Source organism: Mirounga leonina, unplaced genomic scaffold (genome assembly GCF_011800145.1).
Source record: "Mirounga leonina isolate KUSES-001 unplaced genomic scaffold, KU_Mleo_1.0 Mir_151, whole genome shotgun sequence".
Taxonomy (NCBI): domain Eukaryota; kingdom Metazoa; phylum Chordata; class Mammalia; order Carnivora; family Phocidae; genus Mirounga; species Mirounga leonina.
This window is the reverse complement of record NW_023270377.1, coordinates 79,805,195-79,824,168: the sequence shown is the minus strand read 5'-3', so window position 1 is coordinate 79,824,168 and position 18,974 is coordinate 79,805,195. Positions and strand designations below refer to the sequence as shown.

At 36.2% G+C, this 18,974-nt stretch overlaps 1 protein-coding gene across 2 annotated transcripts in view; it reads left to right on the top strand.

Moving 5' to 3' along the window:
• MBD5 (methyl-CpG binding domain protein 5) overlaps positions 1 to 18,974 on the top strand; it is a 60,589-nt gene that overhangs the window by 12,050 nt on the left and 29,565 nt on the right. The window contains exons 4-5 of one of the 2 annotated variants that reach the window (XM_035008076.1): positions 3,433 to 5,568; positions 17,757 to 18,083. In XM_035008076.1, coding sequence (XP_034863967.1) covers positions 3,433 to 5,568; positions 17,757 to 18,083 — 2,463 coding nt within the window. Of the gene's footprint in view, positions 1 to 3,432; positions 5,569 to 17,756; positions 18,783 to 18,974 lie in introns of both variants that reach the window. The other variant, XM_035008075.1, reaches the window with a different exon arrangement.

Below are 18,974 nucleotides of genomic sequence, written 5' to 3'. Positions count from 1 at the left end.
CATTAGGAGGCACATAATGTCAGTTTATCCCATATTGATGACATTAAGCTTAAGTGCTTGGTTAAAGTTATGTATATCCAATTTCTCCATTGTTAAGGTAACTTTTCCCTTTATAACTAATATGTAATTTGTGGAACTATACTTTGAGACTCAGGAACTTCTTTTTGTATGAGCTAGGATGTGAACTCCCTTCAAAATATTACGATCAACTAACGGTTGAGTAATAATTCAAGATAAAATATGGCTGAGCACCAAAGCATTTGTTTATGAAGAATAAGTGATATTGTTCTGCAGAGTTCTAAAAAATAGGAACAATGGGTATAACTTGTAGTGATCAGAGAAGGCTTTATGGTAGACCTCAGATTTGAACCAGCCCTGGAAAATGGTAAGATTTAGACATATGAGGGAAATAAGAAAATTCTTATTCAGTATGAGTATAGTACAACTAAGAAATGATGTGGACACTAACCTGACTTGAGTGAATAGATTAAATTTGCGTAGGTAAGTTGGCGCCAAATCACTAACAGCTTTAGATACAAAAGGACCAGTTGTGACATCATACAGGTAATTGAAGAGTCACACTTAGAACTCATGTGAAGAGAGCAGGAAGAGACAAATCTGTCTCAGAGAGCTCCTCTTCAATAACCCTCTAACCTTTGAACTTTAACAGGAATGATCAGAAAAAATTGCTCCACTAAGGTATGTAAGAAAAAAAAATTTAGGGAATTTTTCTTTTTCTTTTAATGAGCTACATTTTTTTAAATTAAAAGATATTGCAACAATTTAAAGACACATTTAATAGTAATAAATTATTTGAAATTTACCATTATCTTGCCACCTTGATATAACTACGTTTTCATTTTGCATATTACCTTGCATGTATCTGCTGTCATTCTCATATCACATTGTATCAATTTTACTTACCTCTTTCTGCAAAGTCTGCCTTGTCACTTTTTTAATGAGCCTAACAGAATCTTGATCTAGGTCCTTTGTTGTACTCTATACGTACAAGTTTCATTATTGAAATTACAGGTAAATCTTTAACCAGTATAGGTATAAGAGGTATATCTCCATCCCCTTTTAAAATGATATGCTTTATTGGATTAATTGCTACCCTTTTACTAGCTTCAGACATAGCATTTATTTTAATTTCCTAATATTAAACTATATTATAGGGTTGGGATTTAAATAAAAGTTAAGGAGACTCAGGTTGTAGTTTTCATCCCTCTTTATTTACATACATGCGGGTATATTTAGTTTCTGTCTATTCTTTTGAAAGGTCTACTTGAGTATACATGAAAGCACGTGATGAGTGCCCAGCATTTACATTTGCCAACTCTTGTAATAATTTAGTTCCTAAATGTAACACAATGTCGGCATGACTTTTGTTTGTTTATTCAGTATTCCTGTCATTTTAAAGATGGTAACAATTTTTCCCCATGTATGGAAGAAATCCTTTCCAAACCACAGCTGTTTTCTAAATTCTGTTGAATATAAGAATGCCAGTGTCTGTATTTTTAAGCATTGAACTGTACATAATTATATAAATAACCAAAAAAAAAAAAAAAACACAACTCCATGGTTTTGTTACTAATAAGGACACAGTTCATCATGTAATAATGCTAATGATTATGTGTTCTGTGCTCTCACTAGATGCTAGGTGCAATGCCCCAAATATTAAAATTCTGTCTTTAATAAGAAAATAAGTTCATTTGGGTTTATCTTCTGCAATTCTCTTGTATCATTGGTTCTCAACTTTTCATATATTATGTGCAGAAACCACTCTATCAAATAATCTCTACCATACCAGAAACAGAAAGCCCACTTTTCCAAGAAAAATATATGTTCACTTCGTTCTTTTATTTCTTTAATGCAGCCTACCTAGACTTCTATATATCTCAGGTTGAGAACTACCGTCTTAGAAATTGTTATGATATAATTTTACCCGTATACTATCTAGCAGGTAGGAGAAGTATATTTACCTTAAGTGTGCGATTATCCATTTAAGTAAATATACCTCTGATTGCAAGTGAACCCAAGTATACTTGCTAATATATTGCCAGTGGGCAATATATAGTATAAATGGTACCACTTTCCTCACCTGTGCCTGTAACAGACTCATTGGCATTTTCTCACAGAGCCCAGCCAGGGTGCGACATCCTTTCAACGTAGCTCTCTAAGCAGCCACCACCAGTTGATGGGAATTGGCATATGAAGCTGATTTTATTTGCCATCTCTGTTTTAGAAGGCACAACTTTATAAATTGTTAAACATCCTCAGGGGCTTAAACTTAAAATTCTGACTTAAACCTAACTTAAACCTAAAATTCTGACATGATAGAATGAAAATTCTGTATGATGAGCCAGCTTGCTTTTGTTGCCTGTATTCTGTCTGATCTCCAAAAGAACTGAAGGGATTCCAAAAAGCCAGGGAGGGAGCAATGCTTGCTGTAAAAAGAGAATACTCAATTGGAACCCAGTACTGAAGATTTTAGCCTTCTGAGTAAATTTTGCATAGGAATTCTATCCTAATAAAAGAGTCACAATCTTTTACCTAAGTTGGTTGACCAAGGCTGTTTTTACAATAATGGCTGATCAAGGGCAAAGAGATTGCAATGTTACACTGTTACAGACTTCATGAAGCTAAGCATGATTGTGACATCACAGCACTTACTATTGTTATCACTCCCATTTTAAAAGAATCAAAATCCCATTCACTTAATTCACTAAAGTTAAGGCTCTTTTGCTCTCCTAGTGAGAATGTTGAGATAAGGAAGAGTTTTCGTTCCTGTCCTGAGGAAGTTTCAGTAAGGTAACAGAAACATTTATAGGGTAACAAATTTTCTGGAGAATATAGCAATGCAATACACAACTAATAAATCATCAAACATTACACCAAAAACCAATGATGTGCTGTATGTTGGCTTATTGAATTTAAATTTTTAAAAAATAGCAATGCATTATAATTGCATATAAATTGCATTTATAAGAAAATATGCCATATAGATTATAATTTGCTATTGTAACCCTTGTTCTTAAAAAATTCAAATCTGACAAGATAGTAACATCACCATTTCCGTAGAAGCTGTCAATCTTGATTTTTCATATTATAAATACTGTTAGAATGGCTAATGTGAGTATATACTGATTCAGCTCCCCATCCTTCCTCAACCCATAAGAAGTAAACAAGCATAATGAGCAGTTACTGAGAACCTTTGTTCAACTGAGGGAGAATAATGTGTATTTTTTCCTTCAAAGTTTACTGTAGAGTACAGAACTTTTTTTTTAATTGCATAGAGTCACAGCTTCTTTTTGCAAACTTCTATTTCCAGATGCCTTCCCTTCCTCAGTTCTTCCTTTCCTTCCCTCCCCCCCATGCCAACACAAAAGAATTGAGAGTACTAACAGAATTTTTGTTTGTCTTTCACATCAGATGCAACTCCAGTAGTACCTTCACGGGCAGCAACTCCAAGATCCGTAAGAAATAAGTCACATGAAGGAATTACAAATTCTGTAATGCCTGAATGTAAGAATCCTTTCAAGTTAATGATTGGGTCATCAAATGCCATGGGAAGGCTATATGTACAAGAATTGCCTGGAAGCCAGCAGCAAGAACTCCACCCTGTCTACCCCCGGCAGAGATTGGGCAGCAGTGAACACGGACAGAAATCTCCATTCCGTGGTAGCCATGGAGGCCTGCCCAGCCCAGCATCGTCAAGTTCCCAGATATATGGAGATGGCTCAATCTCTCCAAGGACTGACCCACTCGGAAGCCCAGATGTTTTCACAAGAAGTAATCCTGGTTTTCATGGAGCTCCCAATTCTAGTCCTATTCATTTGAATAGGACTCCTCTTTCTCCACCTTCAGTAATGCTACATGGTTCTCCTGTACAGTCATCCTGTGCAATGGCTGGAAGGACTAATATACCTCTTTCCCCAACCTTGACTACAAAGAGTCCAGTAATGAAAAAACCAATGTGTAATTTTTCAACTAATATGGAAATACCACGAGCAATGTTCCACCACAAACCACCCCAAGGCCCACCTCCCCCTCCTCCACCTTCTTGTGCTCTTCAGAAAAAGCCATTAACATCCGAGAAAGATCCACTTGGCATTCTTGACCCTATTCCTAGTAAACCGGTGAATCAGAACCCTGTTATCATTAATCCAACTAGTTTCCATTCAAATGTCCACTCTCAGGTACCTGTGATGAATGTAAGCATGCCTCCTGCTGTTGTTCCTTTGCCAAGTAATCTCCCTTTGCCAACCATAAAACCTGGTCATATGAATCATGGGAGTCACATACAAAGAGTTCAGCATTCAGCTTCAACCTCCCTGTCCCCTTCTCCAGTGACATCCCCAGTGCACATGATGGGGACTGGAATTGGAAGGATTGAGGCATCGCCCCAAAGATCACGCTCATCTTCCACATCATCAGATCACGGAAATTTCATGATGCCACCTCTAGGACCCCAGGCCACTTGTAGTGGTATTAAGGTTCCACCCAGGTCACCAAGGTCAACGATAGGGTCCCCAAGGCCATCAATGCCATCAAGCCCTTCTACCAAGTCCGATGGACATCATCAGTACAAGGATATCCCTAACCCATTAATTGCTGGAATGAGTAATGTACTAAGTACCCCAAGCAGTGCAGGTTTTCCTACTGCATCTGCCGGAAGTGGTTCTGTAAAGAGTCAGCCTGGTTTGCTGGGAATGCCTTTAAATCAGATCTTGAACCAGCACAATGCTGCCTCCTTTCCAGCAAGTAGTTTACTCTCAGCAGCAGCCAAAGCACAGCTAGCAAATCAAAACAAACTTGCTGGTAACAACTGCAGCAGCAGTAGCAATTCTGGAGCTGTCGCTGGCAGTAGCAACACTGAAGGACATAGCACTTTAAACACCATGTTCCCTCCTACTGCCAACATGCTTCTCCCGACAGGGGAAGGGCAAAGTGGCCGAGCAGCACTAAGAGATAAGCTGATGTCTCAGCAAAAAGACTCATTGCGGAAAAGAAAACAGCCACCTACCACAGTGTTGAGTTTGCTCAGACAGTCTCAAATGGATAGTTCTGCAGTTCCTAAGCCTGGACCCGACTTGCTGAGAAAGCAGGGTCAGGGTTCCTTTCCCATCAGTTCAATGTCTCAGTTACTACAGTCTATGAGTTGTCAAAGCTCTCACTTGAGTAGCAATAGTACCCCGGGTTGTGGGGGCTCAAATACTGCTTTGCCTTGCTCTGCTAACCAGCTGCATTTTACAGAGCCCAGTATGAACTCCAGTGCTCTTCAGAACTCACTGACACAGAACATACCTTTGAGAGGGGAAGCCGTGCACTGCCACAGTGCAAACACTAACTTTGTCCACAGTAACAGCCCAGTCCCAAACCACCATCTTGCAGGTTTAATAAATCAGATTCAGGCTAGCGGGAACTGTGGGATGCTCAGTCAGTCGGGCGTGGCTTTAGGAAACTCATTACATCCCAATCCACCTCAGTCAAGAATCTCAACGTCCTCCACTCCAGTGATACCAAACAGCATTGTTAGCAGCTATAATCAAACAAGTTCTGAAGCAGGTATGGTTTTACTAGAGAAAAGTACCCCAAGGTACTAAACTTTTCTACGTTTTTTTAAAATTTGTACCAAAATATTTATTATGATAAGAAATGATCCTTTCCCCGTTGTGAAATTGTCATCATTTCTTTAGTATTTATAACTTTATTTACAGAATGCTAGGGATTTGTCTATTAGAAAAAAAGAACAACCAAGGGGATTCCGTGTGTTTCCGTTATTTGTTGTCAATCTGTGTCATTTTGAATTTTGTTTGACTTTCAGTTGGTTATATAACCATTGGACTCTAAACTGCAAAAGAAGCCATAGAAGGCAGGGTTTCCCGGTTCGTGAGACATGTACTTACTTGGTCTATGCCAACATAAAAGCCGTTTCCCCTAGCTTTTGTTTGTATTCAGGTAAATGACGCTCATCTTGGAAAACCCAAAAAAGAAAAAATAAATGGATTTTTTTTTGTTCTTGCTGCTGACCAGAAATAGGTGAATGGATAGGAAAAGGTAACTAGAAGTTGTATGAAGTAGAAAGCTGCCTTCTAATGTGTTCTCTTAACCTAGTTTGCTATCCTTTATTATTATTTGTTTGAGAAAATTCAAAAATGGATATTGGCTCCTCCCTTTTAAAAAAAGGTAATAATTTAAGTTTTCTAATAAAAAAAGGCTTGAAAACCTGATTTCCAGAATTTTTGATCTTGAAATTGTTTTACAATTTTCTTGTAGAAGTTAACCATTATTTTTACCATTGACATTAAGGTTTTGAACCCAAATTTAATTATATCTCTTCGTCCACTATAATGAAGGAGACAAATTTATTTAAAAGTAGACACATTAGAAAGAACTGTGTTTTGTGCAATAGAGTCATCAGAAATTGTTAGAAAAATCAGGAAAGAAGCACTAAAAAGGTAAATTCATTGAGACATCAGATAATCTGACCGTGAAAATACCCAGAACCCAGCACTAATGATTTGAGAGGTTTGTAGGAAATGACAGGGAGGAAACAAAAGGTAATTGTAGAGACAGTATTACTCAGATACGAAAACAGTGGGCTCTGCAGACCAGATTGCTACTGGAGATGAGAAAACTGCTAGGCTTTTACTAATAAGCTACTGTGTAGATATGTGTAGACTGTAATATACCATCGTGCTGCAAAAGCATTAGAACCAACATGTCTGTGTTGCTGATAGTAAAATCCAGTGTATTCCTTCCTGGTGTCACTACCTGCCCTCCTCCACAACTTGTGTTATGTTCTATGTCTGGATGTCAGTGTTTAATGAAGAACTACTCATTGACCCTCTTTTGTGAAAAAGAATATACGATGGAGAAGATAATCGAAATGATTAGTGCCTTCTTGATATTCTTAACCTAAAGAATCTCATGAACCTATTTTGTATGTGTTTAACAGGATCCTTCTTCCAAAGGGGCTTCCAACTTTTCAATGACTCATATTCCTTTTTGAATAATTCTACACGAGTGAAAATTTAATCTTATGCTTTTAGCAGATTAAAGCCACATAAAATCCGTAACTATTTTAAGATATACCGTATTTATTAAGCATGCCTTCAGTCATTTGGATGAGACATTGTTAGTCTCCTTGTATTATATATCTTTACATAATTGATACCCCTTACCTCAACTTACTTTGTTTCAGGTCTGAGTTCATATTGCAAAGTGTATATATTTTATTAATGATGTATTGCAGTTCATCCATAATGGAAAAGACCAACACTTATTTATATTTTTGTTTCTTCTGAATGTTAAGTTTATAGACTTATTTTATATAGTCTTGGACATGTATTTTCTTGTTCCATGAACCTCTGTAAAGCGTCAGATCTGGATTGACAGTGCTGGGAGTGGCAAACACACAGGTTGAAAAATTTATTAATATGAGAAAAGTGTTAGCATAGAAATAGCTAAATGGGACAAGAATAAATGTCTAGTAATGATATGGATGTGACCAATCATGTGTAAGCTAACAGAAAGCATATACTTGATGAAAATCTAGGTCAGTAAGAATTTTTAAAATATTAAACCTAATAAAATTAAATACTAATTAATGTACATAGATCTGATGTGCAGCTGGTTGTGAAAATGGGTAGATTTACTAATTAATGTATCTCTTTTGATGAGTTGAATATTGAAGTCTCTAATGCCATGTTTCTTTTTGATACACAGTAAACTGTGCCAACTGAATGTACTGTCATTATAATTGCTCAGCCTAAATATTTATTTACACTGACATTTATTCATCCATCAAATAAGTACCAAGGCTAGGCATGCAGAGTGAACCAGCAGATGACAATCACAGCTATCCCTGTAAGTTCAGCTAGGTATTCCTAGCATACCAGTAAGACATCAGAAGAAAAATGCATTTTACTCTTAAAATGTTGCTTGTAGCTATCGAGTACTTATTATGTGCCAGATGATTTACCTATATTACTTCTAATTTGTGTAGTTTCCCAAAATATAAGGTATTATTGCCCCCATTTTAGAGATGAGTAACTGAGCATCAGAGAACTTAAATAACTGTCCGAGATTATGCATAACTGAATTAAGATTTGAACTCAGGTTCATCTGATCCTAAAATCCATTTTCTCCCCAGCTGTACAAGTTCTTCATCTAAAACATTTAGTAGTCAAAAATGCTATTTTCACTTGCAAAATCTTTAAAAATGCCCAACAGGTCATGAATTAAAGCACATCAGTGAGTGTTAAAAGCCACATTTGTAAACTTTTGATGCACTTTTAGACAAAAGTCAGTTATTTTTGCCTTCTCTCTGGACTCTGATATCATAGTATATAATGATTAGGATATTTATGTCAACACAGATGAAATGTCCAAACTTATCAAGAGAACTGCCCCTCGTTTGTGAATCACATTTGGTGACCTTTATTTTAATGAATTTGTATCACCTCACTTAATCAGATAAGAATGTTTTTCCTAGTGAGTGACGTGTCAGTAGATCTTTGAAGGAGGCAACTATGTAGATATGAGTTCTGCCCTTCCGAGCATGATCACACAGTGCAGGGGGGGAAGAGCCCCACAGGAACATGGTCCTACTCTTCTCTATGGTAACGGAGCCTGGACAGAACTCAAGTGACCTGCTCAATCCAGTGCCTTTTCCACTCTCCTAAGCAGCTCAAAAATGTTACAGTAAGACCTTGATTAAGAGAAGAAATCACTTGCTCTGAGAACACTTAATTTGATTGGTAATTTATTTTCAGACACTTCTTTTAAAATTTTTTTCTATTGTAAACAACCCAAATACTGATTTTTTTTAGGCCTATATGTGAATTCTAAAATGTATTACATCTCAAATGTGGGAATGGGAGGCAGAGGTAGTAAAAAAAAAATCAGATAAAAGATATAAAATGCTTAGAAAATATTTCCAAAATATAAGACTATACAAGACTATTAATTCTATTTGGTGTTTTGAAATTGCCTTCCCATGAAAGCTCTCTGAGCACTTTGCTTGTAACGTTTACAGGTTTCTATTAACTTTTTGGATATCAAATTACAAGTAAAGTTTAATATTTCCATGTAACAGATTTAGAAAATGACCAGTAGGATACTTGCTGACATTCCTCAAGTTGTAAAGCAAAGCTCTGGTGGATCTGGCAACCAAACCCCAAAGTTCCTGATTCTCAGTCCAAACATTCAAACTGCTGAATGCAGGTATGTTCTGAAATCCAACAGTAGTGTACGTTTAAAGCAACTTTCCCTTTATGAAGAGAGCCAAGTTTCAGCATTTAAGTGGTTCCAGCACGTGTCCTGTTGGTGTTTGGTTTAGGGAGGAATCCAAGAGCAAGTACCCTTGCTTGGCAAATTTTATCAGGCCCGTGCCGCCTGCCTGCTGGCCAGAGAACAAAACCACACATGCCAGGAACCTCGGCCTCTGCAGAGGACCTAGTCTTGTCAGTGTCCATGTGGCCTGGGGTTTTTTACAATTTTCAAAGAAGAAAAAAGATTTAGACTACTCTGCTCACCAATTTAATAACTGAACCTTACCTTCTCCATTGTGATAATCATGAAATACAACTTTTTCACTTTAAAAGCCCTGCTATATTCTCTTATTTTTTCTAATAAAAAAATATTTAATCAACTCTTCTAAACACATGCGAATAGAATCCTCTGAAGAGGCAGAGTATGAGTTTGTACCAGAAGAGAAAATAATTCAAACCTTGATTTGCCTTAACTCTTAGAGATACATGGACTAACAAGAATATAAATAAACCTATGAGTAAATGTATGTTCATGGATATTTATACATATTTTTTAAAAACTCTGGAAAAGAAAGAGTTTTTCTTTCAGCACAAAATACATTTGATTGAAACTCAGTACAGCCATTGATATGGTAGGTATAAGAAAATGAAATAGAGACCACAAAAGAACACCTTGGGTAAAAGACTGCAAAGTAATGAGCTTGGTTTTTTGTTCTATGTGTTTATTTATTCTCAGAACATGCCAGTAAAAAAATAAATAAATAAAGGGACATTGTCATGCCCTACATTTGAAGTTACAGGTGCAAAAAGATTGTGGGATAAAAATGCTCAAGAATGGATTGTACTATATAAGTTAGCCGTCTCAGGATACAGGAAGTTTGTGTAGAAATAATTTTCTAGTCTTACAGAGACTAATGTAGAGGGAAGAAGGGCAAAGGCTCCTTTAAGGTTGTGACTGAATTAATAATAGTTGCTATTAAAAGTATTTCCACCCAAAATTTTTAAATGCTTAGATTTTATCCCTCATCTGATGCACAAGGCTTCTAGGTTCAAAGTTGCCTTCTGCTCTGTTTTTTAACCAAATACCAAAACTCTATTAAATTCTTGATTGTGTGATAAAAATCTATGTCTGTTCTTTCAGTTAAGTTTTCGCAAAATGAGCCATTTCTTCTTTGCTGTAAGATATTTTAACAACAATGTCTTGCTGTTTAAGAAGGTCTCCGATTATCAGGGTAACACCACTTGTTTTGTTTACATATTCCAGGTTTAATGTTTCCTTGTGTACAAAAGAAGGAGTTAAAATATGTTTGACTTTAGACATTGAGTCTGTATAATCAAAGGTGAAAACAGAACTCAGAGTGGTGTGATATGTTTGCTGATTCAATGATCTATTTTGTACCTTTCAAAAAATAAATTGTCCCAGTGTGCAAATTGGGAGAATTTTATTCCATTGCAATACACTGAACTCACTTATGAAGTCACTAGAAATCCTTGAGTTCTCTAGGACATGCCTAAGCTACTATTTACTAAAATCAAGTGGTCTGAAAACATTGACGCAGCTTTAAAAGTACCCAAATTCTAGGCAGTAAATGTTAACTCTACAAGAATTTGACTCATTAAAATTATGCTTAAAAATATTTCTATGGCATCATCAAAAGAGATTTAATTTCCACATGCATATAGTACTAGATAAATCATAGAGTTCTTCCTTTATAGGAACTCATATCAAAACAACATTAATGCCAGTCAAGCAAAGAGTAGAGTAAAAATTATTTTGTAAGAACTATACTTCTTGAAAATTCAAAGTAACAACTCACCTTCTTACAGATTAAAAATGGAACTAAACACAGAAGTCTGAAGGAGTTGCTGAGATACTCCTGGGGGAGAGCTGCTCCAGGAAATTTCAGAGTTATCTGTCCAAGACCCATGGGTACAGGTATAAGGGAGCATATTTATCATAGAGACCCTAGAGCAGGACTCTTGTGCTGCAACTCCACAGGAATACCTCTCACACTAGAGAGCCTAATAAACATGCTTCCTGGAGCACAACTCCATAGACCATTCCCCACAAAGTTGAGCAACTCAGAGGCCTGGTTTTAAGGCAGTGTTTTTCAACCTTTTGGTACTTCTTCCTACAGTGAGAAATTAAGTTGCATTATAATCCACTAGAGATATGTTTTTAATGTATAACAAAAGTCTCTTTAAAAAAACTCTTATCATATGTGATATACTCTGAGCTTTTTGATCCCATTCTGTCTTACCCTATCTTATTCTTTTTCTTTAAGACAGTCATGACCCACTGAAATGATTTTATCACCCACTAATGGAACATGACCCAGCACCCATATATAACATTTTGCACAAAATAATACCCTAGTTATACAATGTATTTTTATTTTTTGATTTCATTTATCAAAATATAATGGGGCATACTAAATTGGTTTTGCAGCCCCAGATAGGCCTAAACTGTCTTAGAATATTCCTGAGGTAATTAACTCAGCAAATATTTATTGAGCACCTAGTATGTGCTAAGCACTATTTTAGCACTATAGATAAAGTAGTATATAATGGAAGAATACAAATTTAACTGTATTTATAACTCAGAAACTCAGTTTGCTCTGCTCATTAAACAAAATAAGGAGATAGAAGTTCTGAATGGAATATTGAAGCATTTTAACTGACTCTACCCCCATATTCAAAGAGCAGAAATCCCACCAAGCAAGGGGATTTAACCTAATTTCTCAATATTTGTTTCCTTACAATATTTTTTAAAATGTGATAGAAAGTATTTGTAAGAAAACCCAAAACTTTGTTACTTGAGTAAACAATGGAAAATCTCAAGCATTTTTGCAAGTAACAGTTTTCAGAGTGATTCTATGTGTTAAGAGAGGAAACAGACATGATCAGTAGCAAAAAAAAAAAAAAAAAAAAATTCACATCGCTCTCTTTTTTTTTTTTTGTCTGACTCCATTACCACCACAAGACTGATATTGATGATGATTCAAACATATTCCAGTATTCAAGCTGCATCTCTTCCACTGGTTTTCCACCTTCCCAGCAGCTTCGTCCTGTTAAGGGTAGAGAACATTTCCTTAGATGCTGCATTCAGTCTCCTCCCCCTCTCCCCCTTCTCTGAGTGCTTTGGTTTGGGGTCCCTCCCTCCTTCCTTTTAGGGAACAAATAGCCACTAGTCCCTAGGTCTTCCTGCCTACTTCTGGTAAGGGAATGCTAGGAATTTACATCAGGATCCAAAGCATGAGGATAGAAATTGATGTGTTTTTGTAAATACATATACCATGCCATTAAAATAATGTCTTGTTGGAAGATCTAGACTTCTCATACAAGTTATCTTTTTATTTTTTTAAAATCAATCCTTTAAATATAGAGAAAATTTTACTATTTCCATGGGATTGAAAAGTGAATTATATTTATTAGACTTACTAGGGCATGATGTTTTCTCTTGCTTCTACAGGCATTCGTTTTTATTAAGGATTACCATTGACCTTGTTTGCATTTAAAGTACAACTGTCAAAGCAAATGATAAAGGTCAAATGGTGAAGGTGTATCTTTTATATGACTCGTTTCTTAGTTCTTGAATTTTTTATGGATAAAAATCAGTATTTGGGCATATTAACTTAGAATTTGGGTATTTTCACTTAGAGAAAGTTTTCTAACATAAAGTAGTATTTATTCTAAATTGGAAATTATAGATCAAACTGGTATAATGACATTTTTAAAACACCTTATTTGTCCATTTGTCATCTCTGTGCACATACAAAGATGTGTACAACAATATTAACACTTAAGAACCAACCATAGAAGAGTTTAGCATAATATAAACAATGACTTTTCTTAAAGAATATCAGTGACAAAGAAGAGAAATAAATCTAAAGGGGTAGATATTACCTTTGTCTTAGAAAACAAATTTTTTTAAAATGAGGCAGAAGAAAATCTTAAGAATGAAACTAGTAATCGTAGGAAAATATCCTTTAAAAAATCCTAAAAAAAAAATTTACTGGTACTATTTTGGTATGTACGGACACATATACACTCACACACATCATAAATTACATGTGTGGACAAAGAGTACTCTTTATATCCAGGAATCTACCCCACTGGGCAAGCTACCACTGTCGTTTCCTGATTGTCCTGGTTTATCTCAATCTCTGATTGGGTGTCTAGGCACGTGATCTCACACCGAAAGTTTATTTGGATGGCTTTCGAGTCTTATCTCTGATTTCATTAAAAGCAACAGAGACAATGAGAAAGAGAAATTATGCCAGTTCATGTTGCTGCTGGCTGGTGTAAAATAATCTCTTTTTTTCCAATTAAAGGACTTCTCCAGCTTACTAACTTGTTCCAGGCTCCAGCTGCCTTTTAGTTGTTTAACTACTAAATGTTTAGTGAATAGTTTGCTTAAAAAGAAAAAAAAACTTAGCAACTGTCCCTTTCATTAGTTTAAGCACAAAACATCTTGGCTGGAAAAAAAAAAAGATTCAGCTTTAAGAAAACATTTTTCCCCACAAGCTTCAAGAGACCATATGGTTTTTGTGCAGAACTATGAAGTAGTTTTGCCAGAGAGTGCCTATTCAAGATTAAGTGGTTCAGAAATAAGCAAGCTCCAGTTTGCTTCAGATATAAAAATTCAAGGTCCTCTTTGGATGACCCCAAGCATTACTGAGTGACTTGAAGAACTCAGAGTACTTGGAGATGGACCTTTTCCTGTGTAAGGGGATTTTAACTCTCTGGAACACACGAGAGTCTAAAGTAACTTGTCCTCCTCTAAGCATCTCCTTTCCTGTCCCTTATCTCCTGGCTTTGGACCAATGCTGGAGAATCAGTTTTCACTTTCTCCACAAATGGGTGGTGTGCTCTTCCTTACTTCCCATACATAGATGCTACACACACAGCACCAAAAGCTCTGATTTCTAGGACTTGAATGCAGGTTTTACGATCTTAGTAGATTCATTCAACCAACATTTTTGGAATGCCAACTGAATGTTAGAGACCATGTTAGGTCTTGGAAATAAGAAGTGATCCTTGCCTTTAATGGTTTAGAAGATGATTTTAAATTTTTGTGCTGCTTGTTTAAGGCAGCAGGTTTAACCATGGTGGGAAGGTAGGGGTGTGTGGAAAGGCAGCCTACAATATTTTCAGTCACATTTCTTTGTTTTCAGGATAAAAACCTCCATGCACTTTATTATCGCCTTGTCTTTTTTCCTAATGACCTTATTTCTACTTGGAAGCCCTTTCTATCTCCTTTTCTACTCTCAAATCCCGGATCAAATGTTACCACTTGTTTAGTTTACTTTAACACCTCCGGTTATATACCTGTTAAATCTCTTAGCATATTGCATTATAGTTACACTAGCTATATGAACAGAGCTTTAAAATTTCCTGATTCATATAAGCTCTCAAAAGGTGTGTATTTGAGAGAGGAAAAAGAAAGACAGGGAGATTTGTGCGTTTATCACTTTTCCTAAACTCTGATTTCCTGCAAGAAAAGGGCAGCGTGCTGTTTTTGTTGTTGTTGTTTTGTATCACCATTTCTATCCTTTTGTTCAGCAGAGCATTCATGTTTGTTGCTGAAAATTAGAGAAAATAAAAAACAGGCCTTGATTTACATATTACCCTTAAGAAGCTTGTGGTGTTCACCATCTTCTTGTTTGTAATACAAAAATACACACAGAGTAACCATATTTCTTTATTGTCATTCCTCACGAATATTTAGATGGAGGGCTTTTAGAATAATGTCCCCAAATGTCTACTTTCTTGCATCCTAAATATGGATGCTTCTCTCTTACAAAAAAAGACAAAAATATTAATAACAGAGACCTCTAAGGAAACCCTACCTCTATGAAGCCTTGCTAGAGTATTTTGGGAAAATTTGTGCTCTGACTGTGGTTAGAGGAATGGTGATCTATACATTTAAATATGTCACTGTTGGTTAACAGATAGGAAAAAAGACCACAGACAGCGATTACCAGTAAATAAGAGTTGTTATTAGCTTGTTTAAAAAGATGGTTTCCAAATGCAAATAAAGCATAGTGCCTATTTATGGAAATAGCAGCAAACTTTCAGAAGCAATGAAATGTTCAAGGTGTTGATTGTTTTATTACAAATGTGAATTAACATTTAAAGAATTGTAACACCATATGCCTACTTCAGCTTTCGAAGTGTTCTTACTCTACTCTGTGAACATAGTCATTGTTTCATGATAATATTTTATAAATATTTATATATTTTTAAACAGAGGGTTTTTTTTTTAATCTCATTCTTTAAATGAAACACTGAGAACTTAAAAAACAGACATGACAGCTGGGAAAAATTGCAAAGTCGTACAATATAGAGATATTCTAGAAGGTGTGTTGCATATACATACTACTTACTGCTATTACTACATCACCACTACTAACTACAACTACTAATGTAAATAATAGTGCTGACAATGATAGCTCTTTTATTTGTATAGACTTTTACACATTACAAGCCTTTCACTTACCTATCTTTGATTCTCACAGCAATCATGCCAATCATACCAGTTTTTCCTGAGGAAAAATTCAAAGGTAGCAAAGTATCATATGCAGGAAGATATTCATCCCTGTGTTATATATAACGATGAAAACGTGAAAATATAAATGCCAAACTTTATCAGAATGGTTCAATAAGTATGATCAATCCATATGATACGAGGTTAAAAAGATTAATACAAATGTCTGTGTATCAAAACGGAAAAATTCTGGTGTTATTCTGTTAGAAGACAACAAGAGGAATATAAAATTATATTTGTGGTACTACTACGACTCTGGAAACATTTCTGTATATTTGTATTTGGACAGGCCTCAATGATAACATGGTCAAATATAAAGTTTCTTAGGGCTTAGCACAGCAGTACAGTGTTTGAATTACTTTAGAGTTTCAATAACACTGATGCTGTTCATTATATCATATATGTGTTTAATATAAAATTAAATGCATAAGCCTGTAACAGTATTTGCTGAATGCATATATTACATAATGCATCTCTTTAGGGAAAGACCTTTTATTAGAAAAAATGATTGTAGGTTCCTTTTCAACAGAACGTGATTCTCCCACTCCATCCCTTGTGCATAAGGATCACCAGGGGTGATTTCAAAGAATACTACTGCTCAGGCTGTACCCCAGGAGATGAGTTTTCAGCTGGTCTGGGATAGGGCCCAGGCATGGTTTTTGTTTGTTTCAAGTTCTCCAGGTAGTAATTCTATTGTGCAGCTTGGATTGAGAACAGCTAAAATGATCATAATCCTAAGCAACTGAAAGTTTATGTTTTTAAATGTTAAGTTCCTTGAGTTTTCATCTCTAGCGTAAGACTTTCAAGATTAAGAATGCTATTTGGATTGTAGCATTTGGTCTGATTTAAGGAATCCTAAGTACAGAGTATCTTTATGCTATCAGAGTGATGAAGATTAAGAAATAATGATAAAATACAGTGTTGGTGAGAAATGAGCACTGCTATACACTGTTTATAAAAATGTAAATGGAATGTGCATTGATCAGCTTCACTCTAGGGCAGTTTGACAATATGTATCCAAAGCTCTAAAAATATATAAAACCCTTTTATCTCTGGAATTCCATTTTTAAGAATTTATCCTTAGAAAATAATTGAGCATATTGGCGAAGATGAGTTAATAAGAATGTTTATCGTAGTGTTGCTTACAATAGTAATTGTAATTTGATTTTAAACAATCAAATATCCACAACTGTGGATTGATTAAATTTTGGTATATTGATACATGATAATAGTTAAAATGGCTCTGAAGTTAACACAAGTTAACGTGGAAAGATATTCAAAACATATTGATAAAGGAAAAAAGTTACAAAACAACATGATTCCATTTTTGTTAAAATGTGTAATATGTGTATATAAGTCTGCATGTGTATAAACATACAGGTGGGAAAAGCTTGAGGAACTACGCACTAACATAGTAATAGTTATCTCCATAGGTATTTTTTATTTTCTGTTTTGTACTCTCATGCATATTCCAGTTATTTTTTTTTCACTAAAAGCAAGTGGTAATATTATAAATCAAGACCAAAAACATTTTCTTAAATAAAAAATATATTTTGAAAAATAAAGCCTTGTTACCTTTATCTAGCCAATTGAATGAACTACAACACAGATTCCCCTATCCTCACTTTGTCCAGCTTGTGAAGAACAAGCTATTTGTTAGTTAGAAACAGTTATTTCTTTGTATTTTTTTAATATTTCTAAACTTCTTCAATATACGTATTTTCCAAGCTGATTAGGAAGTATAATGTTAGACTTAAGTTTTATTAACAGATTCCGACTCATCTCTGATTATAATTAACCTGGTGTAAATCCTCAAAGATGACACGTCAGGAGTTAATTGAAATGTATCTTAATGTATTTTTATGGGGTCATCTTCCTTAACACCCACAATTAATAAGTGGTTTGGTTTTTTTCCTTCTTCATTCCAGGCGGTTCAGGATCGTCGTCCTCCATAGCCATAGCCGGCACCAACCACCCTGCCATCACCAAGACAACATCTGTTCTTCAAGATGGTGTCATAGTTACCACCGCAGCTGGAAACCCACTGCAGAGTCAGCTGCCTATTGGGAGTGACTTTCCTTATGTTGGCCAGGAGCACGCACTTCATTTTCCATCCAACAGCACTTCAAACAACCATCTTCCACACCCCTTGAACCCCAGCCTCCTCAGTCCTCTACCTATCTCTTTGCCAGTGAATCAACAGCATCTCCTAAGCCAGAATCTATTAAATATCCTCCAGCCTTCAGCAGGAGAAGGCAAGTCTGAGATCAACCTCCACCCTTTAGGTTTTCTCAACCCGAATGTAAACGCTGCTTTAGCTTTCCTCTCTGGTGACATGGATGGGCAGGTATTGCAGCCCGTTCACTTTCAGCTCTTAGCGGCCCTGCTTCAGAACCAAGCCCAAGCAGCTGCCATGCTTCCCCTGCCATCTTTCAATCTGACCATCTCAGATCTCTTGCAACAGCAAAATACCCCTTTACCCTCATTAACACAGATGACAGCCCCACCAGACCGTTTGCCAAGCAATCAGTCCGAGAGCAGCCGAGCTGAGACCCTTTTAGCCAGCCCCCTGGGGAACCCTTTACCAAGCCTTGCAGGCAGTGACACTACTTTTAACCCCCTGTTCCTCCCAGCTGTCACTGGGGCCTCAGGATTGATGGCCTTGAATCCCCAGCTGTTGGGAGGTGTCCTGAACTCAGCATCGGCCAACACCGCTAATCATCCAGAGGTTTCCATAGCAACTTCCTCCCAGGCAACCACTACCACAACCACTACATCATCAGCAGTGGCAGCACTGACTGTCTCAACACTTGGTGGGACAGCAGTGGTGTCAATGGCAGAAACATTGCTGAATGTATCTAATAATGCTGGGAGTACACCTGGTCCCGCTAAACTCAACAGTAACTCTGTGGTGCCACAGCTACTTAACCCTCTACTGGGGACGGGTCTGCTTGGTAAGTTAAACTGTTTCACAAATGTTTACAAAAGAAACGTTTTTCTAATTCTATTTTCTCCTCCTTTAAAAACTCCATTTTGTCACACTATTTTTTAAAAATGTTTTTGGTATGTCACAGCTTGCTTAAGGAACTAAATATAATAACACCCCCACACATCCATAGTTATACAAACACAAAAATGACTTTTTT